The 26,353-nt window shown below is 41.9% G+C and overlaps 1 protein-coding gene across 4 annotated transcripts in view; it reads left to right on the top strand.

Moving 5' to 3' along the window:
* Positions 1 to 21,627, top strand: part of LOC306927697 (uncharacterized protein) — a 31,553-nt gene extending 9,926 nt beyond the window's left edge. For 3 of the 4 annotated variants that reach the window (XM_079507528.1, XM_079507527.1, XM_079507526.1), the window contains exons 10-13: positions 287 to 445; positions 11,506 to 11,766; positions 18,859 to 18,984; positions 20,281 to 21,627. In XM_079507528.1, coding sequence (XP_079363654.1) covers positions 287 to 445; positions 11,506 to 11,766; positions 18,859 to 18,984; positions 20,281 to 21,218 — 1,484 coding nt within the window. In that variant the 3' untranslated portion in view covers positions 21,219 to 21,627. Of the gene's footprint in view, positions 1 to 286; positions 446 to 1,070; positions 3,545 to 11,505; positions 11,767 to 18,858; positions 18,985 to 20,280 lie in introns of those variants that run through there. The other variant, XM_079507529.1, reaches the window with a different exon arrangement.
* Positions 21,628 to 26,353: the final 4,726 nt, after the last annotated feature.

Below are 26,353 nucleotides of genomic sequence, written 5' to 3'. Positions count from 1 at the left end.
ACTGAGCTTTTAGGGAGCGACAATAGAGGAAACACAACACAAGACAAAACAAAGCGCACCATTGTTGAATAGAATGCTTAAAATATATAAATAAATAAATGTTGGAATCCTGAATTAAAATAATTAATTGAGCAGCCCTACATTAGTAATTTATTTAATTTAAGTTAAGCATGATTTCATCCCAAACACACAAATCTTATAATCTCAAGATTCACATGTTGGAGAGTTGGGCTGACACCACTAGGTCTCCAGTTATTAAAGTCCTTCCTTATTCACTTCATTTCAGGCCAGTGTGTGGAGTCCAGACTGCAGGTGAAGATGAACTCACCAGACTCGGCCAGGGACGTTTCTATTAAACAGGAGGAACCTGAAGATATTTCTATTAAATGGGAACCTGAAGAGATCTCTATTGAAAAGGAGGAACCTGCAGACCACCCACAACTCGGTACGTATTCTCACTATATGATAGTTTAGGCAAAAAATGAATGATGACAATGATAATGTCCAGATAACCTGGGATGTATCATCAGTGATGTATCCTAAGGTCATCAGGGTTTTGTGTCTCGTGAACATCTTACCCCTCACTGTTGATCAACCCAGCTGGGATGATCAACAGTGGTGCTGCAGGCTCCACTTGCGGCTCAAATGGCCCTCCTAAAAGCCTCACCGAAATAGGAACACAATAGAAACAAGTGTGGTGCCCAATACCTTTGTGTTAGCCTTTTAGCCTAAATGTACACATTAGTGTGACTCCATGCTATGCATACTGATACAGTATTCAATCAATCAATCAATTAATCACTATGTATAGGCATCATTTAATATTCAGAGATGAAAAATAAATATTTGTTCCATCACCATAATTAATTTGTTGGGTAATATAACTAAAATATATCAATTCAGGTTACTTTTTAAAATGTGTATTTTTCTAGAATCTTGCTAAAACCTGTAATAACCTGTACTTCCCGGTATTGAACTGTTTTGTCAGTCTTAGTAGGTAAAAGCTTCGTACAAAATTTTGGAATCCAGTGTTGACTAACATCTTATTTTTCTGCTCTTTGCCGGTGAAGTTGATGAAGACATCTCTTCACACTGCCCTGAACTTGAAGTTGAACTTGAATCTGACACTGAAGACAGTGATGATGGTGGTGAGACCACTGAAGACAGTGATGATGGTGGGCAGACCACTGAAGACAGTGATGATTGGGGGGGGACAAGTGGAGGTGTCCACACTGGAGAAAAACCTTTCCACTGTAAACATTGTGACATGAGGTTCAGTGACTTGGGTAACCTAACGAAACACCTGCATATACACACTGGAGAAAAACCTTTCAAGTGTGAACATTGTTACATGAGGTTCAGTGACTTGGGTAACCTAACGAAACACCTGCATATACACACTGGAGAAAAACCTTTCAAGTGTGAACATTGTTACATGAGGTTCAGTGACTTGGGTAACCTAACGAAACACCTGCATATACACACTGGAGAAAAACCTTTCAAGTGTGAACTGTGTAACGTGACTTTCAGCAGTACATATAGTCTCAAGATTCACCAGCGTGTCCATACCGGAGAAAAACCTTTCCACTGTAAGCTGTGTAACAAGAGTTTCAGTGGATCAAGTTTTCTGAAAGAACACCAGCATGTCCATACTGGAGGAAAAACATTCCAGTGTAAACTGTGTAACGAGAGGTTCATCAATCCATATTATCGTTTGAAGCATCACCGGATGAACCATATGGGAGACAAACCTTTCCAGTGTAAACATTGTGACAAGAGTTTTATTATGTCGGGTGACCTGAAGAGACATGAGCATATCCACACTGGAGACAAACCTTTCCAGTGTAAACATTGTGACAAGAGTTTTATTATGTCGGGTTGCCTGAAGAGACATGAGCATATCCACACTAGAGACAATCCTTTCCAGTGTAAACATTGTGACAGGAGTTTTTGTGTGTCTGGTGACTTGAAGAGACATGAGCATATCCACACTGGAGACAAACCTTTCCAGTGTAAACATTGTGACATGAGGTTCAGTGTGCCTGGTGACCTGATAACACACCAGAATGTCCACACTGGAGAAAACCCTTTCCACTGTAAACATTGTGACAAGAGTTTTATTATGTCGGGTGACCTGAAGATACATGAGCATATCCACACTGGAGACAAACCTTTCCAGTGTAAACATTGTGACATGAGGTTCAGTGTGCCTGGTGACCTGATAAGACACCAGCATGTCCACACTGGAGGAAACCCTATCACAAACCCTATCACATTGCAACAAGAGTTTCAGTGACTCACGTAACCTAGCGAAACACCTGCGTATACACTGGATAAAAAGCGTAAACTGTGTAACAAGAGTTTCAGAGGATTAAGTCATCTGAAGGAACACCAGCATGTCCATACTGGAGAGAAAAACCTTTCCATTGTAAACTGTGTAACGAGAAGTTAATCAGTACATATTATCGTTCAAAGCATCACCGGATGATCCATATGGGAGGAAAACCTTTCCACTGTAAACATTGTGACAAGAGTTTCAGTGTGCCTGATGACCTGAAAAGACATCAGCATGTCCACACTGGAGAAAAGCCTTTCCACTGTAAACATTGTGACAAGGGTTTCAGTGTGCCTGGTGAACTGATAACACATCAGCATGGCCACACTAGAGAAAAACCTTTCTACTGTAAAGATTGTGACATGAGGTTCAGTGAGTCTCGTAACATGAACATGCACCAGCGTATACACACTGGGGAAAAACCTTTCCACTGTAAACAGTGTGACAAGAGTTTTACATGTTCATCTAGTCTGGAGACACACCAGTGTGTACACACTAGAGCTGTGCACAAGCCCAAAATATGTGCCCTGGCCCAGCCCGGGCCCGTGGAGTTAAGCCCAGCCCAGCCTGTTATGGTACAGCAGTTTTACAGCCCGGCCCAGCCCATTATGGTACAGCAGATGTACAGCCCGGCCCAGCCCGTTATGATACCGCAGTTTTACAGCTCGGCCCAGCCCGTTATGATACCGCAGTTTTACAGCTCGGCCCAGCCCGTTATGATACCGCAGTTTTACAGCCCGGTCCAGCCCGTTATGATACCGCAGTTTTACAGCCCGGCCCAGACCGTTATAGTACCGCAGTTTTACAGCCCGGTCCAGCCTGTTATAGTACCGCAGTTTTACAGCCCGGTCCAACCTGTTATATTACCGCAGTTTAACAGCCCGGTCCAACCTGTTATGATACCGCAGTTTAACAGCTCGGTCCAACCTGTTATAGTACCGCAGTTTAACAGCCCGGTCCAGCCTGTTATAGTACCGCAGTTTTACAGCCCGGTCCAACCTGTTATAGTACCGCAGTTTAACAGCCCGGTCCAACCTGTTATAGTACCGCAGTTTAACAGCCCGGTCCAACCTGTTATAGTACCGCAGTTTAACAGCCCGGTCCAACCTGTTATAGTACCGCAGTTTAACAGCCCGGTCCAGCCCGTTATAGTACCGCAGTTTAACAGCCCGGTCCAACCTGTTATAGTACCGCAGTTTAACAGCTCGGTCCAACCTGTTATAGTACCGCAGTTTAACAGCCCGGTCCAACCTGTTATAGTACCGCAGTTTAACAGCCCGGTCCAACCTGTTATAGTACCGCAGTTTAACAGCCCGGTCCAACCTGTTATAGTACCGCAGTTTAACAGCCCGGTCCAACCTGTTATAGTACCGCAGTTTAACAGCTCGGTCCAGCCCGTTATAGTACCGCAGTTTAACAGCCCGGTCCAGCCTGTTATAGTACCGCAGTTTAACAGCTCGGTCCAACCTGTTATAGTACCGCAGTTTAACAGCCCGGTCCAACCTGTTATAGTACCGCAGTTTAACAGCCCGGTCCAGCCCGTTATAGTACCGCAGTTTAACAGCCCGGTCCAACCTGTTATAGTACCGCAGTTTTACAGCCCGGTCCAACCTGTTATATTACCGCAGTTTAACAGCCCGGTCCAACCTGTTATGATACCGCAGTTTAACAGCTCGGTCCAACCTGTTATAGTACCGCAGTTTAACAGCCCGGTCCAGCCTGTTATAGTACCGCAGTTTTACAGCCCGGTCCAACCTGTTATAGTACCGCAGTTTAACAGCCCGGTCCAGCCTGTTATAGTACCGCAGTTTTACAGCCCGGTCCAACCTGTTATAGTACCGCAGTTTAACAGCCCGGTCCAACCTGTTATAGTACCGCAGTTTAACAGCCCGGTCCAGCCCGTTATAGTACCGCAGTTTAACAGCCCGGTCCAACCTGTTATAGTACCGCAGTTTAACAGCCCGAGCCCGGCCCAAAGCCAGACACCTTTTTTATTTTTGTATTATTAATAATTAATTCTCTAGCATGCGTGCCACTTTCACTGGTGTGCGCAGCGGCGTCAGTCTGTCTCACTCTCTAAGCACACATTTAAAACAAGAAGTCAAGAACACGCACACATCACACTAAAAGGAACTTGTATTGTAGTTGTTGTTTTATTAAAACGTAACTACAAATATTAGGTAGCTAATATAGCTAGCTATTGAGGTGCGTTCATGACATGCGTATAATAACAACAACAACTTGGTATTCGGTTCATAAATAGTAATGGATCCTCTCAGGGTTCCAGTGGGTTCCGGTCGACTTTGGGAGCGGACCCACAATGTCCATTGCCCCCACATCTATTTACTGCACATATCTTTCTTTTTGAATTACTACTTGTATATATGATGTTTTGAATATTGTTTCTCTTTAAATATCACGATTAATTGAATACACAGGACCTCAATGGAAACAAGCCCTGGGCTTATTGGCTTATCCCTGTAGCATCATTTTGTATAAATCTTTGCCACCGTGCCTCTTTTGCAAACTGTTAATTAAGTGTTTAAGGAATCAAAATGACTTCATTAAATATTTCTGCTACAAAAGAGTTTCTTTGTCACAGTCTGAATTAATGGTGCATTATTGATTATGAATGTAGCCTATCATAGAAATACTGACATATTCATATAGTTTGAAAATGATGATTAACACATTTGAATGCATGGTGTATGTTGCATCCTGTAACATGGTATATGTTGTATCATGTATTTCTATGGGACGTGATCAGACCTGTGCAGCATCAATGTGCAGTGATGGAAGCTCAAAGCTGTGATAGATGTAGTGCTGAAACTAGCTACCTATGATTTACTAAGTGATTATTCTATACATTACTTTTCAGATTAATCTAACAAACACACACTGATTAACTGTGTTGTGCAAGACTAATGCAAATAGATCTACAAGCTCAAGATGTATTGCATCTTCTACATACACTATTTTCATTATTTGTATGATTTTTGCTTATAATGTCATGTCCAAAATATCGATCAATTATTAATCAATTACTTCTATAAATGATAGATTATATACATTTAAAAATATAAATAATTGAGTATGTACTCTTGTTGGATTAACTGTTGCACTCCTAGTGGATGTTCTCCTCTACAGTCAGGTGTGGCGGCCACCTCCCTGATCCACGGCTTGGGGCGAGCCGTGGATCATCTTTTCAAAATTCCGGGGTGACCGTTCTTCACTTTTCGCGGGGGCGAGTTGGAAAAGGGGCGAGCGTACCTGTTACCAAAACGAATACACAATACATAGACAGATGATGATCACTTTACATTGACTGATACACTCTCCCCCCCCCCCTTTTCACCTCACTGTATATGTTTATTTTCCCTTTTTACCTCCATTATGATGAATTCCTGTTCTGTTCTTTGTCTATATAGAAGTGTCTATTTGTACGTCTCTAAATGTTTTGATGAATTGAACATGGTGGACCCTGTTGTAAACAAGTGTAATGCTTAATTGGGTCGTCCACTCACAGTTAACAGCCTTTGTATTGAGTTTGTGCTTGAAATGTACTGTAATTCTGCAAACTGTTAATACAATTTTCAATCAATCAATCAGACTAGAGAGCATGATGGAATATGGCCATACACGGGCAACTGGTGGCCCGGTCCACATGCAGGCTGCAGAACAGTACCCGACACCAACAGTAGGGGGCAGCAATACACCAACTGGCGTCAACTACACAAACTGGTCATGAGAAGAACACAGTTACCCAATATTCACCCAGTGAAGGGAGTTCTGCAGCCATGCTGGGAATATGGAAGGACCCAGAATAGTAGCTTTGGGTGGGTGGCGAATGAGCTGGCTCAGGCAATGGGTGTGAATGTGGACAGGTACAGTCCAACAGTGGTGATCCCTGAAATAGCACCATGGGTGTATGCGACACCAAAAGTGGATTTTTATGTATTAGAGGCTAAAAGGAGGGAAAGGGGTGTAGTAGATTTGGTTGGTGTATTTGACAATTATGTAGAGAGAGAGTATGGCGATCATATACAGATCTACACAGATGGATCAGTGGACCCAGAGACGGGTAGAACAGGTACAGCCTTTGTGGTTCCTCGAGTGAAATGTGCAATATATAGACGGGCACCGGATAGACTGGGGGTATACACAGTAGAAATGTATGCGATACTGATGGCTTTACAGTGGGTGGAGGAGGCAAGACCAGGAAAGGTGGTGGTGTGCTCAGACTCGAGCTCGGTACTGAAAAGCCTGATGACATTCAGATCAAGGTGCAGAGAAGACCTAATGTACCGAGTGCTTCATGTGCACCATAACCTGACCCAAAAAGGAGTGGGAATACAATTCATGTGGGTACCAGCGCATGTGGGGATTGAGGGAAATGAAACTGTGGATATGTTAGCCAAGGAAGCACTGCTAAGTGAGGAAATAGAGGTGGAAATTTGTATAAGTAAAGCGGAGGCCAAATCAGTGATATGGAAGACGGTGATGGAAGAATGGCAGCAAAGATGTGATGGAGAAGGAAAAGGAAGACATTATTACAACAGTCAAAGTAAAGTGGGTGGAAGTAGAAAGAACAGTAATGGATGTAGAAGAGAGGAAGTGATAATAACACGGCTAAAGATGGGACACAGTGCGTTAAACAAAACACTGAAGGTGATGGGCAAACACCCTACAGGCCTATGTGAACACTGCCAGGAGGAGGAGTCGGTGGTGCATGCCATTATGGACTGCAGACAGTACCAGAGAGAAAGAGAGAGTATGGTGGAAGAGCTGAGGGGAGTGGGAGTTGAAGAAATCACTTTTAATAAGTTAATTGATGCAGCAGAGGATAACACAGGGAGAGGCACGGTGATCAGATTTATTAAAGAAACTGGTTTATGGGATAGACTGTAAGTGAGAAAAGTGAGAGTAACAGAAGGGGGCGGTAATGCAACTATTTGGATGCCAACCGCCATAAAACCCCACGAAGAAGAAGAAGAACACAGTTACCCACAATGCAGTTGTGAAAACAACATGGCGGTGTGTTGACTGAATATTGTTGACGCGATAACTTAGATATACTCTAAGGATAATAAAAGGTTTCAGTATTAAAGTAACTAAAACGTGTCGTTTCAAAACAGTGTCGTCGTTAAGCAGCAGGAGGGCGTTTGTTAGGAGCTCAACCACTGAAACACAGCAGGTAAGTTGAACTGAATCACGTTGTGTTTCATCCGTTTGTCTTTATAGAGCGTCGCAGTCCCGCCTCCTACCCTGGACCAGGAAATGAAACCCAATGCATTATTCTCATAGACATTTCTTAAAGTATTTATTTAAAGACGGTTACGCCGCGGACAAAGCCAACTCGAGTCGTGACAACTCATGACAACACAAACAATATTTTGGACCAAACAAATAATTACAAAGAAGAAAAACAACAAAAAAAGTGTTGTAACCTGCCGTTTTTTTCTTCTTTCTAATTATTTGTTTGGTCCAAAATATTGTTTGTGTTGTCATGAGTTGTCACGACTCAAGTTGGCTTTGTCCGCGGCGTAACCGTCTTTAAATAAATACTTTAAGAAATGTCTATGAGAATAATGCATTGGGTTTCATTTCCTGGTCCAGGGTAGGAGGCGGGACTGCGACGCTCTATAGCGTGTGAAAACGTGTACGTCACCAAGAGGAGGGCGGCGTCTGAAAAGCTAGGGACGGCCCTAGCCCAAACATAGACTCTCGTAGAGGTTTTTTTCGATTCTGACGAATCTCTCAACGAGAGTCTAAAAGACTAGGTCCCCTTTAAGAGGGCTCGTGTTTACGTTTCTGCATCAAAATCACTCTTACCTTGTACAAATGCAAAATCTAAAAATAATCAAGATTGCCCCACATGTCCGGCGGGTGTTCGGAAAACAATTACTTCCGTAGCGACCGTAGTTTTCAATAAAAAAAATATTTTAATCCACTCCGTCCATACTCCTCCATTGTAAATGCGCAACAGAACATTGGCCGCGCCCCTAGTGGCCAGGGTTCTGTTGCGCATTTACAATGGAGAGAAAACCAAGATGGCCGCCAGATTCCGAGACAGAGTATGGACTTTAGTATGGACGGAGTGGATTAAAATATTTTTTTATTGAAAACTACGGTCGCTACGGAAGTAATTGTTTTCCGAACACCCGCCGGACATGTGGGGCAATCTTGATTATTTTTAGATTTTGCATTTGTACAAGGTAAGAGTGATTTTGAGGCAGAAACGTAAACACGAGCCCTCTTAAAGGGGACCTAGTCTTTTAGACTCTCGTTGAGAGATTCGTCAGAATCGAAAAAAACCTCTACGAGAGTCTATGTTTGGGCTAGGACAGCCCTCTCGTGGGCATTAAATTCTAGCCCACATCACTCAGAATAGAGTGACGGTGGTATGTTTTTGTAAATATTGAGCTCGTTCTTGGCGACAACATAGTGAACCAACACCAGGATGGATAGAAAGAACGTCGGGCCCAAATACATTACAAGGACAAGGAAAATGTTGTGAACAAACACGGCTGTGCTTAGATACTTAACGTTCAACGTACTGTTGAACGTTATGTCTCTGCGCCCGTGCGCCGTACAGCCGAGATCCAAGCCATTCTACGTCTTTTTGTAAACTCGTCAATCTGGGTTGGAAAACTGAAAATCTAATTCCGTTTTCTGGCTCATTCCCTCGACGTGACCTGCTGTGGCACTTATTTACTGAGGTCAGTTTAAAAAAATAAAAACTCTGTCTGCACAGTGTCCCCCCAGTGCCTCCCCATTACCTCCCCAATGTCTGCCCAGGGCCTCCCTAGTGACTTCCCAGTGCCCAGTGTCCCCCCAGTGCCCAGTGTCCACCCCCAGTGCCTCCCCAGTGTATCCTGCTTAGGACGCCAGATTGCTCAGGACCGGCCCTGGTTGAAACCCCCCTGCCCCCCTCCTCCTCTAAAAAGGAACGGTTCAAATGATCCGATTCGTTCACGAACGTCACATCTCTACTCATTTCACTTAGTTTGAAATGCACCTGCATGTAAATTTAATTAATTGCCCCTTTCATCCTTTAGACTCATTAAGTATTTAACCCTATCGTTTGTGTTTTATAGAATTACAGATTACAGAAGCATCTTTCCATATAAGCAATATGACTCTGAGGTGCAAATGTAGCCATGGTTCACATGACGCTCGCCTCGTACTATAATCATGACAGTCATGTTGACAGTCATGTTTCAGGGCTAGTGCAAATGTATCATGTAAATGCTCAGGATTTGTAGTGTACTAGTCTGTCTCTGTCCACTGTAAATAATGTTAAATGTTAGTGTGATTATCAAGTGAACTTATAGAGCTCCATGTCTTCATGCACCAGACATTGAATCCTTACCAACTAAACTGTATTATTGTGTCAGGCCTAGAATGACCATCCAGGTTGTTCATGAGATTTCGTGTCTTGTTCAAATTTAGCCCCAAACCCACTTTAACGTTCTCTCCTTACTTTTCAAATTATATTGTGTGTACACTTCAAGTTCATTGTCACATCACAAGCGTACAGCAGATATAAATGAATAGGTCAAAATTGTGGATCCGCTGTGAGAAACTAGACGCAGACGCAGCTGCGCGACATGAGATGTGTGTGTGTGTGTCACATCCTCTTTTTTTTTTTTCTGCTTCATTGTTTGGTCATAGAGCCCATTTTATTGTCTCCACCAGGCCGAATTGATTGGCTTTCAAAGTTTGCCTCAAATCATCCAATTTCGGCGTAAGAAGAAATGGCACATTTTTCACATTGGCCTATTATAGCGCCACCAGGAGGCCACAACCTGATCTGCTGTGGTGGAGACCTGTTCCCCGAGGGGCACTTTTTCTAGTTTGAATCTCAGATGATGAATTGGTTTATTTTCTGGTGGTGTACAGACCATTGTTGTAACAAGTCTCACACATTATTGTTTTGTGACTCCTTGAAACCAAAGTGTTTCCAAATAGATTTAATTGTTGTACTTTTCTTGTTGACCAAATAAAGGGTGGCTCTCTTTACATCATCTTGGCTAGATCCGAATCTGAACTAAACATGTCACAGTCTCACTGAGCTTTTAGGGAGCGACAATAGAGGAAACACAAGACAAAACAAAGCGCATCATTGTTAAATAGAAATAATATATAATATTTATAATATATAAATAAATAAATGTTGGAATCCTGAATTAAAATAATTAATTGAGCAGCCCTACATTAGTAATTTATTTAATTTAAGTTAAGCATGATTTCATCCCTAACACACATATTTTATAATCTCAAGATTCACATGTTGGAGAGTTGGGCTGACACCACTAGGTCTCCAGTTATTAAAGTCCTTCCTTATTCACTTCATTTCAGGCCAGTGTGTGGAGTCCAGACTGTAGGTGAAGATGAACTCTCCAGACTCGGCCAGGGCTGTTTCTATTAAACAGGAGGAACCTGAAGATATTTCTATAAAACAGGAACCTGAAGACATTTCTATTAAACAGGAACCTGAAGATATTTCTATTAAATGGGAACCTGACGAGATCTCTATTAAAAAGGAGGAACCTGCAGACCATCCACAACTCGGTACGTATTCTCACTATATGATAGTTTAGACAAAAAATGAATGATGACAATGATAATATCCAGATAACCTGGGATGTATCCTCAGTGATGTATCCTAAGGTCATCAGGGTTTTGTGTCTCGCGAACATCTTACCCCTCACTCGGGTGACCCAGCTGGGATGATCAACGGTGGTGCTGCAGGCTCCACTTGCGGCTCAAATGGCCCTCCTAAAAGCCTCACCGAAATAGGAACACAATAGAAACAAGTGCAGGTGCCCAATACTTTTGTGTTAGCCTTTTAGCCTAAATGTACACATTAGTGTGACTCCATGCTATGCATACTGATACTGATACAGTATTCAATCAATCAATCAATTAATCACTATGTATAGGCATCATTTAATATTCAGAGATGATTTAAAAATAAATTTGTTCCATCACCATAATTAATTTGTTGGGTAATATAACTAAAATATATCAATTCAGGTTACTTTTTAAAATGTGTATTTTTCTAGAATCTTGCTAAAACCTGCAATAACCTGTACTTACCGGTATTGAAAACAGATTAAAATTTTTGGAATCCAGTGTTTACTAACATCTTATTTTTCTGCTCCTAGCCGGTGAAGTTGATGAAGACATCTCTTCACACTGCCCTGAACTTGACGTTGAACTTGAATCTGACACTGAAGTGTCAGATTGGTGGGGAGACAGTGATGATGGTGATGATGGTGGGGAGACCACTGCAGACAGTGATGATGGTGGGGAGACCACTGAAGACAGTGATGATGGTGGGGAGACCACTGAAGACAGTGATGATGGTGGGGAGACCACTGAAGACAGTGATGATGGTGGGGAGACCACTGAAGACAGTGATGATGGTGAGGAGACCACTGAAGACAGTGATGATTGGGGGGGGACAAGTGGAGAAAAACCTTTAAACATTGTTTTGTTATATATCAATTTGTTTAATCAATCAAAATTACTCCATTAAATATTTCTGTTACAAAATAGTTTTTGTCACAGTCTGAATTCATGATGCATTATCGATTAAGAATGTAGCCTATCATAGAAATACTGATATATACACATAGTTTGAAAATTATGATTAACACATTTGAATGCATGGTGTAAGAATGTATTTCTATGGGACGTGATCAGACCTGTGCAGCATCAATGTGCAGTGATGTAAGCTCAAAGCTGTGATAGATGTAGTGCTGAAACTAGCTACCTATGATTTACTAAGTGATTATTCTATACATTACTTTTCAGATTAATCTAACACACACACTGATTAACTGTTGTGCAAGACTAATTAAAATAGATCTACAAGCTCAAGAACTCGGCTAGCCGAGTTGGAACGATACACAGTGAGACACGTACATAGATGGATAAATAATGACAACGCGTCTTTGTATCGTTTCATCTGCCCGCCTGGCGTCTGCCCGATCCGTCGTCGTCATCATCATCATCATCATCATAAAAAATAAACAAAACAGTAGTAAAACGTAGCCCCAATATGTTCCCTCAGTCCCTATGTTCATTCTGTAGCTCATACAAAAGCCAATTACAGACAAAGGGTAGATGGGATCAATGTGTACTTTTTTCCTTGTAAAAGTAGACATTCAGGGCTTTCATTCGGTGTATAGTATGTAGGCCTATAGGATATTTTTTGTGTTCATTTTTATAACTGCCTGTCAACGTCTGACATAAAACGGTCCTTAACTCGGCTTTCTGTTCAAGAAGAGCACGTTACTAGTACAAAAGCAGGTGTTACATATTGGGTAAATATCTCCAGAATGGAAAAAAATGGAGTGGACAATTTAAGCTTTCTTTTGAGGTAGCCTATGCGGTGTGCTTCTCGCTATAAGAGAACATTTTCTGTCGGCCTTGGAATAGGTTGGTCGTCCAATCAGTGTTCGTGTCAGAGGTAATCAGACTGAGGGAATCGTTAGCATTGTGTTAAGTAGCATGTGACATGTCAAACTAGGGGTTTTTCACAAAATACACTCCTTGGGCTAAAAACAGCCATAGCCCAAATGTGCTGATCTCATCACATTTGTCATGTCTAGTGTTTAGCCCAAGGAGTGTTTTTTGTGCAAAACTAGTGCTTGGAATTAATTCAGAATCATGAAAACCCCCTAGTTTGACATGTCACATGCTACTTAAAGCATAAGGAAAGTTTGACATTTTTGCCTGCCATAGGATGTTAATGGTAGGGTCAAAAGAAACCCCTATAAAAAAAATTCCCAATACCGACAGCCAGTCAGCAAGTGGATTCATAAGGCCCTGATACACGTAGCAATTTTGGCCAATAAAAAAGACTATGTATAGGCCTATACAACATTTCCCACCCGTCCACCAGATGAGGTGGACACTGGACAGTCCAATAGCAAAAATAGCCGATTTACAAGCTCAAACTGCGACGCGTTTTGAGCTTGTAGATCGGCTATTTTTGCTATGACAGTAATATGCAATGTGGCTCTCTGGAGTGAGTGTGGAAATATAGTGGCCCTCCGGCCTCTCCATCGTCAAAGTTGCCCACCCCTCGAATGGGCAACAGTTATAGTTCAAGAGGCATCAAAATACACATGTTATGCACAGAACTGAGATGTTTGTTCAGAAGTCCTATACTTGTGGGGACAAATCAAGTCCTATCCGACACCAACAGTAGGGGGCAGCAATACACCAACTGGCGTCGACTACACAAACAAACTGGTCATGAGAAGAACACAGTTACCCACAATGCAGTTGTGAAAACAACATGGCGGTGTGTTGACTGAATATTGTTGACGCGATAATAAAAGGTTTCAATATTAAAGTAAAATACAAAGAAAACTAAAACGTGTCGTTTCAAAACAGTGTCGTCGTTAAGCAGCAAGAGGGCGTTTGTTAGCAGCTCAACCACTGAAACACAGCAGGTAAGATGAACTGATTCACGTTGTTTCATCCGTTTGTTTTTGTGAAAACGTGTACGTCACCAAGAGGGGGGCGGCGTCTGAAAAGCTAGGGACGGCCCTCTCGTGGGCTTTAAATTCTAGCCCACATCAGTCAGAATGGAGTGACGGTGGTATGTTTTTGTAAATATTGAGCTTGTTCTTGGCGACAACATAGTGAACCAACACTAGGATGGATAGAAAGAACGTCGGGCCCAAATACATTACAAGGAAAATGTTGTGAACAAACACGGCTGTGTTTAGATACTTTGTTGAACGTTATGTCTCTGCGCCAGTGCGCCCGTGCGCCGTACAGCCGACATCTAAGCCATTCTACGTCTTTTTGTAAACTCGTCAATCTGGGTTCCTTGGTGCTGTCTCCATGCTGGAAAGCTGAAAATCTAATTCCGTTTTCTGGCTCATTCCCTCGACGTGACCTGCTGTGGCACTTATTTACTGAGCAAGTCTGCACCATTGTGAGGGCAGTTTAAAAAAAGAACGTATACAAGCACACCGGATAGTCGCTCAATGTAAACAAACCAGACAAGCCAACAAGTATGGCGGCCGCTACCACGTGACACATATGTTGACGCCCCCTCCAGGAGATTTTGGTACACACTATTGACTCATCTTTTAAGATGGAACATGCTTGCTTGTTATAAATGTGATCATAAACAACCAATATAGCCTACTAGAAGCAGCAGTATCTAGTCTGAAAGGAAAGGACCTTGTTGAACTTTGCCTATAATCCTATTACATTTATTTCACTTAGTTTGAAATGCGTCAAATTACTAATATGACTAATTAGTCATTACCAATTTCATCCTTTAGAGTAGACTCATTAAGTATTTAACCCTATCGTTTGTTACTGGTCAGTGTTTTATAGCATTACAGAAGCATCTTTCCATATAAGCATTGATGTACAAATCTGTCTTGTAAACCAGTAGGATTTGTCCTCTGTCCACACTACTCTACCTATAGCTGTAAACGTAATTCATGTTGGTGATTATATAAAGGTATTATCATATTAATTTCATGTATAATTAAGTTCACTCACTCACGCATGATGATGCCATTACAAAACATGGGCTACATGGAAGAAATGTGTTTAATAAAACGAAATGAACTGTCGAAGGTCCTAAATTAACTTAATTAAGCAGTCGTCTCTGTCTCATGTTTTCTTGATTTTACAGAGTATTGAGATCGACTACTATACAATCAAATAAATCTGTATACAAGATAATTTCAGAGAGGGAGGGAAATACTCAATTAACTGTTAACTACATTTACACTTTTCGCGGCGGCGAGTTGGTGAAGGGGCAAGTCGTTTTGGTATTCGCAAATTTAGCCCCAAACCCACTTCAAGGTTCTCTCCTAGCCCCCTCGGTTAAGCTTTTCTGATGTTTGTACGTCGCTTAACATGTAGGGTCCCTTTGCATTTCTTCCACTCTCTATGGTAGACAGCTGTACATACCCTCCGTTCAGGCCGTGCTGCGTTCCGCTTAAGTGGTGGTGAGATGTTTCAAAGATGCATAAAGCGGCTATAGGAGACAGCGGGCAACGTGGGAGAAATTTCATTTGGCGCAGATGCCGTTAAGTATTTTTAATCTTTCTTTTTCTCAGTTTTGGCTGCTCTGAAATTCTCTCTTCCTTCTTTCCTTGACCTGAACAGAGGGTATGTATGTATGTACAGCTGTCTACCATAGAGAGTGGAAGAAATGCAAAGGGACCCTACGTGTTAAGCGACGTACAAACATCAGAAAAGCTTAACCGAGGGTCCCGAGAGGGGCTAGGTTCTCTCCTTACTTTTCAAATTGTATTGTGTGTACAAGTCAATTCAAGTTCATTGTCACATCACAAGTTTACAGCAGATATAAAATAATAGGTAAAATTGTGTGTGTGTGTGTGTGTGTGTGTGTGTGTGTGTGTGTGTGTGTGTGTGTGTGTGTGTGTGTGTGTGTGTGTGTGTGTGTGTGTGTGTGTGTGTGTGTGTGTGTGTGTGTGTGTGTGTGTGTGTGTGTGTCAGTCACACCGTCTATATTATATCCTCTCTTTTTTGGCTGCTTCATTGTTTAGTCATAGAGCCCATTTATTTGAATCTCAGATGATGAATTGGAGTCCAATTCATCATCTATTGGACATTAATTTTTTTGTCTGGTGGTGCACACACCATTGTAACAAGTCTCACACAGTATTGTTTTGTGACTAGGGCTGGGGCGGTATGGGAGTTTTATTACCGCGGTTATTGTCGGCCCCCATACCGCCGGTATGGCGGTAATTACCGCACCCCCCCCCCCCCCCCCCCCCCCGCGCGAAAAAAAAATCCTCCGGTTTTATAGTGTTATTTAGTCCGGTGGAACACCGTGTATAGAGCAGGTCTGCAAAATCCGGTAAAACACCGTATACGGAGATGTATATGTCTCTACTGCAGTTCCAGTGTCATTCCGCCTCCATGCGCGGCCTCCCCTCACAGCTCACACACACACAGTGGCACCGTTACAGAGACAAGACGACTCATATAGCTTTTCCACGTTTTTCTGTTGTTATCCAGTTTACCAAAATTAAATCCACAACAGCGCTAGTGTGAAGACCCTTGCGCAGCGCGAGGCAATTAACCCCAGCTGCAAACGATCCGGACTTTGATTGTGTGATTATAATATATATATATAAATCCTTTTGGGCCAAATATCCATTCTGGGCGTTGGGGGGGGGGGGGGGGGCGTCAGGAGGAGGTAACGGGGTGCAGGCAAACAGAGTTTTGGAACGGATATTATGGACTACAGTTTTATTAAGGAAAGATTGGCATGTCAATGTCGCAACACGTGTTCGGGTGTCAATCAAATCAACTGCGTCAGACATCTCCCGCAGCCCGCTGTTAAAAAAAGAAATAAAAAAGCGAACGGATTTCACATCATTTCAGATCAAGACAAGTTGTGTTGAGCGTCTTTTTCCTGCGATCCCATTGATGTCACACAGACAACATTTATAGGTGGGTCTGGTTTGGAATAGCCTAATTTAAAACATTGTCCGACTTTGTTTTGAGCGAATATTAATACCTCGCGCTATTGTAACAGCCAGGTGCATCGTGCGTTGCTCAGACCGTCAGAGAGAGAGAGAAACATTAGGCTAACTAACCGTGTAGCCTATGGATAAGGGCGCATCGTCGTAACAGGTTTCAACTTTGTATTGATGTCTGTCAGCGAGAGACGAGAAGAGAAAGGGAGAGAGAGAGAGAGAGAGAGAGAGAGAGAGAGAGAGAAACATTAGGCTAAACGTGTAGCCTATGGATAAGGGCGCATCGTTGTAACAGGTTTCAACTTTGTATTGATGTCTGTCAGCGAGAGAAGAGAAAGGGGGAGAGGGTGGGAGAGAGAGAGAGCGAGAGAGAGAGAGAGCTGTACAGACAGGACGGACAGAACTGTTTTTATCTTTTGACTGACTATAAGAAAAAGTCCTTCTGCACACCTACAATGGACAGGTGCGTCGGATAACTGGAACTGAATAGTAGAGAAAAAAAGAATCCCACACTGTCTTTCTCACTCCAATGAAATGCCCACTCAGCAGCGCATCGCATGAAACAAACACGTCACCATTCAAAAACGTCCCCTCATCATGGAACCTAAAATCTTAAACATATTAAACAAATTCCAAGTTAGCTGTGATAGATTTAATATATGATGAATTGAAAGGTTCAACTTCCAGCCGCTCCACACCACGCAGCAACTGCGCGCCTCCCCAAGCCATGAGTTAACATTATTGCTTGATTGATTGATTTAAGTTTGTATTAACAGTTTACAGTACATTTGCACAACTCAATATAAAAACTGTTAACTGTTACTCTGTGAGTGGACGACACCATAAAGCATTACACTTGTTTACAAGAGGGTCCACCTTGTTCAATTCATCATAACATTTTGTACATTTAATGAAATGAAATGATTACTATATTTACCCAGGGTATCTATACACTTCTATAAAGCCAAAAACAGGAAATCATCATAAAGGAGGTAAAAATGGGGGAAACATATACAGTGAGGGGGAAAAGGGGTGGGTGGGGGTGGGTGTAGTCAAGGGATTTACATGTCTTAATGACAGTTGGTAGGGCGTTCCACATTTTTGTGGCATAGGGGTGAAATGAATTTAGGTGGACCCTCTTGTAAACAAGTGTAATGCTTTATTGGGTCGTCCACTCGCAGTTAACAGTCTTTGTATTGAGTTGTGCTTGAAATGTAGGCTACTGTAATTCTGCAAACTGTTCAATCAATCAATCAATCAATACTTGTTTGTGCCGAATCTGGGTTGCACATGGTTTGTTGAACTCCCTCTGGTGTTGCTGGCATATGATTAGACTGACTGAGCCTCACTGTTTATTATGATACACTTTATTTCATATCAACCATATGCACTTAGGCCTAGAACCCAGGGTTAGGGTTAGAACTAGGGTTAGGGTTAGGGTTAGAGAACCTAGGGCGCCAGAACAGCACGGACAAAAAAAACTTAAAAAAAAAAAAAAAAAAAAAACTTTTTTTTTTTTTTTTTGTACCGCAGTAACGAACCCGATACCGCGGTATGCGTTGTATACCGGCGGTATGGCGATATTGCGGTTATTGCACCCAGCCCTATTTGTGACCAAAGTTTCCAAAACGATTCATTGGTTGTACTTTTCTTGTTGACCAAAGGGCGGCTCTCTTTCCTTCATCTTGGCTAGATCTGAACTAAAGTAAACATCTCACAGTCTCACTGAACTTTTAGGGAGCCAATAGAGCCTATAGAGGGTGTTTATAACAAAACACAAGACAAAACAAAGAGCGTCATTGTTAAATAGAATTCTTAAAAATATATACTTAAAAACAAATGTTGGAATCCTGAATTCTTAATGAATTGCAGTCCTACATTATTATTTATTTAATTGAAGTTAAGCATGATTTCATCCCTAATACATAAATCTCATAATCTCAAGATTCACATGTTGGAGAGTTGGGCTGACACCACTAGGTCTCCAGTTATTAAAGTCCTTCCTTATTCACTTGATTTCAGGCCAGTGTGTGGAGTCCAGACTGCAGGTGAAGATGAACTCTCCAGACTCAGCCAGGGACGTTTCTATTAAACGGGAACCTGAAGACATTCCTATTAATCAGGAACCTGAAGACCACCCACACCTCAGTAAGTTTCATGTACTCGCTCTTTCTTGAATGTTTTAGCCATTTGTTTCTGTTCTGTTGCTGTCACAATATCTACTTTTACTAAGTGATAATCATGACAATGATATATATGGCCGTGTTCTTGAGGGTCTGGATGTTCCAGGGACCCCCCGGGGGCCCCACGCATTAACTCTGTCATTTCTCAACCGTTTTGGACGCGGGAAGGATCGCGTGAACCGGGCTGGCCCCCTGGGCGAGTTCTGTCATTTCTCAAAGATACATTACAGTACAGTAACTATAACGTTAAATGTATAGTTGCACCGCTCAGTTCACACAGGTGTGATTTTGTTTCTTGTGTGAACTTGTTTATTTGTGTAGCCTAGTATATGTTTTTTTTTAGACGGTATTTGTTTTATTGTTGAGAACCTGTGAAGTTGATCACGAGTGTGAGAGGAGGAGAGGAGAGCAGCAGGTCGACGAACTGCCAAAAAGTACACAGATGCCGGTCTGAGTGAAAACAACACTGCAGCCAGATCGCACAGCTGCAGAGAGAGGCAGCTAATTTATCCGCTCCGCAGAGCTCACCTCCCGGCCACAAGCATTTGGGAGTCGGCTTGTATCTACTCTCTTCCAAACGACCAGTGTCTCCTTGGCTTCACGACCGACAAATTTAACTCGAAGCTGGGCTGTATGAATGAGGAAATGTTGCTATAGTGCCGAAATGGATGAATCGGCCCTGGGGCTGGGGCCTCGAGTGGCTTATTGCTTTTCTAAAACGGTTACAAACATATAGCAATATTAACCTAATAAAACTATTAAATTCACAAAAGTAGCTACGCTTTGCGCCACCAGAGCGAGCCACATCACTTCCTTGTTTTGCTGCAAGTAGGCTATGTGACGGGAGATAATAGCGCTTGATGTCTTTACTGGAGCCACACATTCACAGTCATATGAGCCGGGCGGCGCTTAGACGCCCGCACGGCATGGGTTTGCAAGGCAATCAAGCGAAATACATACATTTGCATGAATCACACAGGTGCCCCATTTGGTTTAAAAACGGCGATTGTTGCCGAAAAGCTACACTTATATTTGTTGGGTAATATAACTAAGATATATCAATTCAGGTTACTTTTTAAAATGTGTATTTTTCTAGAATCATGCTAAAACTGAATCCTTTTAAGTTTTCAGAGCCACCTGTAATAACCTGTACTTACTACTTACTGGTATTAGTAGGTAAAAGCTCCGTACATTGAATAGAAAAATTGGTTTCAATTTTTAGAATCCAGTGTTTACTAACATCTTATTTTTCTGCTCCTAGCCGGTGAAGTTGATGAAGACATCTCTTCACACTGCCCTGAACTTGAAGTTGAACTTGAATCTGACACTGAAGTCACTGAAGACAGTGATGATGGTGGGGAGACCACTGAAGACAGTGATGATGGTGGGGAGACCACTGAAGACAGTGATGATTGGGGGGGGACAAGTAGAGGTGTCCACACTGGAGAAAAACCTTTCCAGTGTAAACACTGTGACATGAGGTTCAGTTACTCGGGTAACCTAACGAAACACATGCGTATACACACTGGAGAAAAACCTTTCCAGTGTAAACATTGTTACATGAGGTTCAGTGACTCGGGTAACCTAACGAGACACCTGCGTATACACACTGGAGAAAAAACTTTCAAGTGTGAACTGTGTAACGTGACTTTCAGCAGTACATATAGTCTCAAGATTCACCAGCGTGTCCACACTGGAGAAAAACCTATCCACTGTAAACTGTGTAACAAGAGTTTCAGTGACTCAATTTATCTGAAAGAACACCAGCGTTTACATAATGGAGAAAAAAGATTCCAGTGTACACTGTGTAACGAGAGGTTCATCAGTCCATATCGTTTGAAGCATCACCGGATGATCCATATGGGAGGAAAACCTTTCCACTGTAAACATTGTGACAAGAGTTTTATTATGTCGGGTGACCTGAAGAGACATGAGCAAATTGAGCATATCCACACTGGAGACAAACCTTTCCAGTGTAAACATTGTGACATGAGGTTCCGTGTGCCTGGTGACCTGATAACACACCAGCGTGTCCACACTGGAGGAAGCCCTTTCCACTGTAAACATTGTGACAAGAGTTTTATTTTGTCGGCTGACCTGAAGAGACATCAGCGTATCCACACCCAGGGCTTGACGCTTGGCATTTTTCCAAGTAGCACGTGTGCTCCTAAGTTGAAAAATCTAGTAGCACAAAGATAATGTTGTGAAAAGTTAATGTGTTTTTCTTTAATAAAGTCATATGAGGTCAATGAGGAGGCATTTCAAAGTCACTGGCCCCACCATTATAACCACTGGCCAAGGACATTCATCAGGCAGCCTAATTGATCGCCATAATAAAGAAAATGAACAAATTTGGTACAAAATCTTTCCGTAAAATAAAAATCACACCCGTGTGAACTGAGTGGTGCAACTCCCCCCCTATACATGTTACAGTATGTCCTAATCACTCTTAAGCATGAATTACTTGGGCTAAAAATAATAATGAGGATAATACTACCCATTGTGAGAATGTTCCGTTTTCAATAACATTTTAACATACATCCTAATGCAGTACATTACAACTTTAGAATTATGCTGCATATTCAAGAAGCTTTATTTGTTACTTAACTTAACTGACAGATTAACAAGTAGCAAAATATTGTTGGGACTAGTTCCACAGATCTTTACTTGAGGACTTGTTTTAGAAATATATATATAACGTCACTGAGGTTTTTACACGTGAAATGAATGGACATTAAAAGTGAAATAAAATGTGTTCCAAGCAAACCACGCCTACTATATTTAGGAGACCATTTGTAGGCTTTGTGTACCATTTCGCCTCTAGTGGCTCCAATGAAGTTCGCTCATTTTCATAAATAGACCATCTTTGGCAACTTAATTATTGCGACATAATCAAAGCAGGGACCTCCTCATACTAGTCTATAGAGCGTCGCAGTCCCGCCTCCTACCCTGGACCAGGAAATGAAACCCAATGCATTTTCCTCATAGACATTTCTTAAAGTATTTATTTAAAGACGGTTACGCCGCGGACAAAGCCAACTCGAGTCGTGACAACTCATGACAACACAAACAATATTTTGGACCAAACAAATAATTACAAAGAAGAAAAACAACAAAAAAAGTGTTGTAACCTGCCGTTTTTTTCTTCTTTCTAATTATTTGTTTGGTCCAAAATATTGTTTGTGTTGTCATGAGTTGTCACGACTCGAGTTGGCTTTGTCCGCGGCGTAACCGTCTTTAAATAAATACTTTAAGAAATGTCTATGAGGAAAATGCATTGGGTTTCATTTCCTGGTCCAGGGTAGGAGGCGGGACTGCGACGCTCTATAGCCAGCCCATATAGAGCCCCATTGTGAACCTGGACATGTTGAGTAAAACAAGGTTTTATGTTAGAAATTTTGAGTAGGCTAATTGGTCCCCAGCATTTAGAAACTGCCGGGTTCTAATTAACTTGCATATGTTGAGCAATTTTCATAATTGGCATAATATGTGACCATACCAACCTAGATGGCAAAAACAAAAATCAAAATTTCACTATGCTTTATGTTTTCATGTGCTGATTCCATTCCAAGCATTAGTTTTGCAACAAAAAAAGCCTCAGCGGTGTCTGTCTCCCTTTAATGCCCATATATGGAGTTCTTTGTCAGGCATGCCCAAATATGGATGCATATGTCAGAACAGGTCAGCTCCATATATGGAGATATAGGGGTGATCAGGTCATGCCCACATATGGAGTGTTGTGACGTCAGAACAGGCCTGATTATGGAGTTATGTGTCAGGCATGCCCAAATATGGAGTGTTGTGATGTTGGAACAGGCCTACTCCATATATGGGAGTCCAGATCCCGGGCAGAGGCCTTTTGTGGCAGTTCTGGACAACCATGGGTCGACCGGGCACTGCACTCCCTGCAGGGGTGTGGAACGCGTGTGTTGAATTTGATGGTCGGTGGGGCGAACGGTTCTCGAGTTACGTGCATTACAGACGTACACACGTACAGGCAGACAGAGACATGGTGCATTTATAGTTAGATTAGATATGTAACTTTTACTTTTCATCAAACAATCCACCCATCACCAGTGAGCACTTCAGAGGAGAATAGGTTACTTCAGCAGTATGTGAACAGGGTTATAATGTATCAACTGCTAGTCTACTGTATTGTATGTCCATAGGAAGAGTTCCTCTCTGTGTGTAGACAGAGATCCTTGCCAGTGATGTGATCTTAATGTGTCCAAGAAGGAGACCGTGTTTGAGGCGGCCATGATGTGGTTAAACAAGTGTCCTACAGTCCTACTCGCAGACAGCTTTGAAAAGGTCAGTCACTTCTCACTGTTTCACCTTGTTTTCTACAAAGACCATAGTGAAGTCAAGGCAATATGTGGCTAAGTGAATCTTAAAGGGATGTTATCATGCTGGTAATGTGAGGCCATGCTGCTCTTTATACACATGACCTTGCATTCCAGGTCGAAGTAGAGTGAGATTCGAGGGCTGGCCGCACAAGAATATAATCATATCTCTGGTGTTGGGAAGAAACCACCAACTCCAAAATGTTCATTTTTCAGGAAATAAAAGATATAAAAAAAATACAGGAAATTATGAAAATCTTATATTTTGAAATCAAAGCAATACCTCCTCCTCAAAGTTGTTGTGACTTTATATATTGTCAATTACTTGCATGGGAGGTGGAGAGGTGGTGCAGTTAGTTGCTTTAGCAGACAGTTTGAGGGTCCAATGGAGTTGAGAGGTTTTGTCCAAAGCGTATTTGACTACTTTCCATTGGTTCCGTATTTTCGAAACAACACACAGACGTAAAGGGTGTTCAATAACACTGATTTATGGAAGAAAAAAAATTGAGTTAGGTGGTTAATTTCCTCCCAACAGCAACGATATGCTATTTATCACTGTTAATATTATTAACGTAAAAACGATTCAATAGCAGGCTAAATAGATACATACATATTGAGAAATGTTCTTAATTTGATGGACCGATATTATCCATATAATTGTAATTTGATGGACCGATATTATCCATATAATTGTAATTTGATGGACCGATATTATCCATATAATTGTAATTAAATGCAGCCCTAGTTGTGTTACTCTTACTGCTAAATGATGTCTTTTAACTACAGGTACATGCTTGTCATGTACATGATGATACTTGCTGTGGGTAGGCGTCATGTGTGCACCTTGCATATACGGGAGCATGTCTTTGTGCAGTCCACACTGTGTCTTTATATACAGGAGCATGTCTTTGTGCAGTCCACACTGTGTCTTTTGCTAATCCCAGTGATGTCATACAAGTATGATCGTACCCTACAAACCCTCCCGCGCACTCAGATCAGCCAACGCAGGGAAGCTGGCGGTACCTTCACTAAAAACGCCGGGACAACGCTCCACACGTCCCAAACTCTTCTCCCTTCTGGCTCCAAAACTATGGAATGCACTTCCCATCACAGTCAGAACTGCAGCCTCTCTCCCAATCTTCCGCCGTAGTCTGAAAACCCACCTCTTCAGACTCCACCATGGCCCGTAGCACTTGCCCTAGCCTAGCCCCTTAGATAGCACATTATGTAGACTTAGATAGTATTTTAAACAGACTTATAGCTTGTTACGTAGACAGCTCTAGAATTGCACTTTATGTAGTCATAGCACTTTATAGTACACATGTATAATATATTATATAGTATAGTATGTATAGTTTACATAGATACTCCACTGTTACGTTCTTAGTCTACGCATGATTCATGATAACTACTTTTTATATATGTGATGTATGCCATGCTTTTGTTATTGCTTAATGTAAATCGCTCTGGATTAAGAGCGTCTGCTAAATGCCTAAATTGTAAATTGTATAGGAGTGCATGGAAGGGTTTTGGGGGTACAGCACAATGGGAGCCCTCATTGGCTGTCAGTCATATTACACACAACTGTTGTTGCACAACACTGTTATGGGTGCTTGTTTTGGGCAGTTGTGAATGTACTAAAAAATATATATATATGAATAGTGGTAATGCTTATACAACCTAAAAGGTATAGGATTAAAGTACCGTATAGTATTAATTAAGGGGTGTCATGATTCTCCAAATCCACGATTCATTTGACTTTGACTTCAGATTTCAACTTTTTAAATCATAATGATGACAATTCTAATCCTAGTGTTGTTTTGCCTTAATTGATAGATCACAGTAGGTACACAGGAAATGGCGAGAGAGCTGGGGGGGGGGGGGGGGAGACACGCAGTAAGGGTCGCCAGGTTCGGGACTCGAACCCCCGACACACTGTTATGCTGCATTACCAGCCAAGGTGCCTGGACCTTGGTGCCTTTGTGGATGAGCAAACGTGCTGCTGTTGTAAAGGTGGAAATTTTGCCATCTAGTGGCTTTTTAAACTTCAATTTCACTGTATATTTGTCACATTACAAATGTACAGGTTGTGAAAGTGTGGGTGGGTGAAATGTTTGTATACACTACCCACTGCAATCTGCACTGTAAGTCAGGTCATGATTCTATTTGATTGATCAACGTTTTTCTAATTATTATTATTATTATAACACCCCATACTTCAAATATTATATTACATATTAGTCTAACTTTGGTAATAACTGCAATGGTTGTTGCCTTGGTTACGCAAGACTCTCTGACCAAGTCATCTATAGTTCTGAACTACGGATGCTTTTTTCTGTTCTTTTTTTCTCCACATAGGCCTGGTGATGCTGGAAGGCATGCAGTGGGTGGCATGGACTCAGTGCAGCGTTACAAACCCCTGCACTAACAACTGGCAGCTCATGGAGGGCACATATGGATGAATGAAATAAATAAAGAAGTGAATTAATCAATGTGACTTGGGAAGTTCTGCCTCCATTATTAATGCCCACAGTTGAAATATTCTGTAGGGCGGGCTCTTTACATTACTCATACTTTACCCTCCCCAGTGTGGAGGGAGAGGGACACGGTCAAACACTCCCTGCTTTAGTGACAAGGACCAGTAAGATGCTTCTGAGCTGGGAGACCAGTTTGTGCCATGGTTTGGTGGGTCACTGTTTTTTGTTTTGTTTTTAGAAGGCTTTGAGTGGCAGTCATTTCCTGTTTGCAAAGGAAGCAGGTTTAACTCGAGTGTCTCGTGTTTTTCAGTGTTCTAGACATTAACGTCTAATGAAGATGTATTCAGTAATGCATTAATGGTCTCTTTTAGGTTTAAAGAGTTAAGAGGAGACCTTGCAATTTGAATGTTTGAGAACCTTAAAGCATAAAGACCATGTTGAACTACTCCCAGTTTGAATATAGGCACGTTTTTACTAGCTTAGTATGCTGTAGTTTGTAGTTTTTGCTGCAAGC

This window comes from Electrona antarctica (genome assembly GCF_951216825.1).
Source record: "Electrona antarctica genome assembly, chromosome: 8".
Taxonomy (NCBI): domain Eukaryota; kingdom Metazoa; phylum Chordata; class Actinopteri; order Myctophiformes; family Myctophidae; genus Electrona; species Electrona antarctica.
The sequence above is the reverse complement of the archived record's forward strand: the minus strand, read 5'-3'. Positions and strand labels throughout refer to the sequence as shown.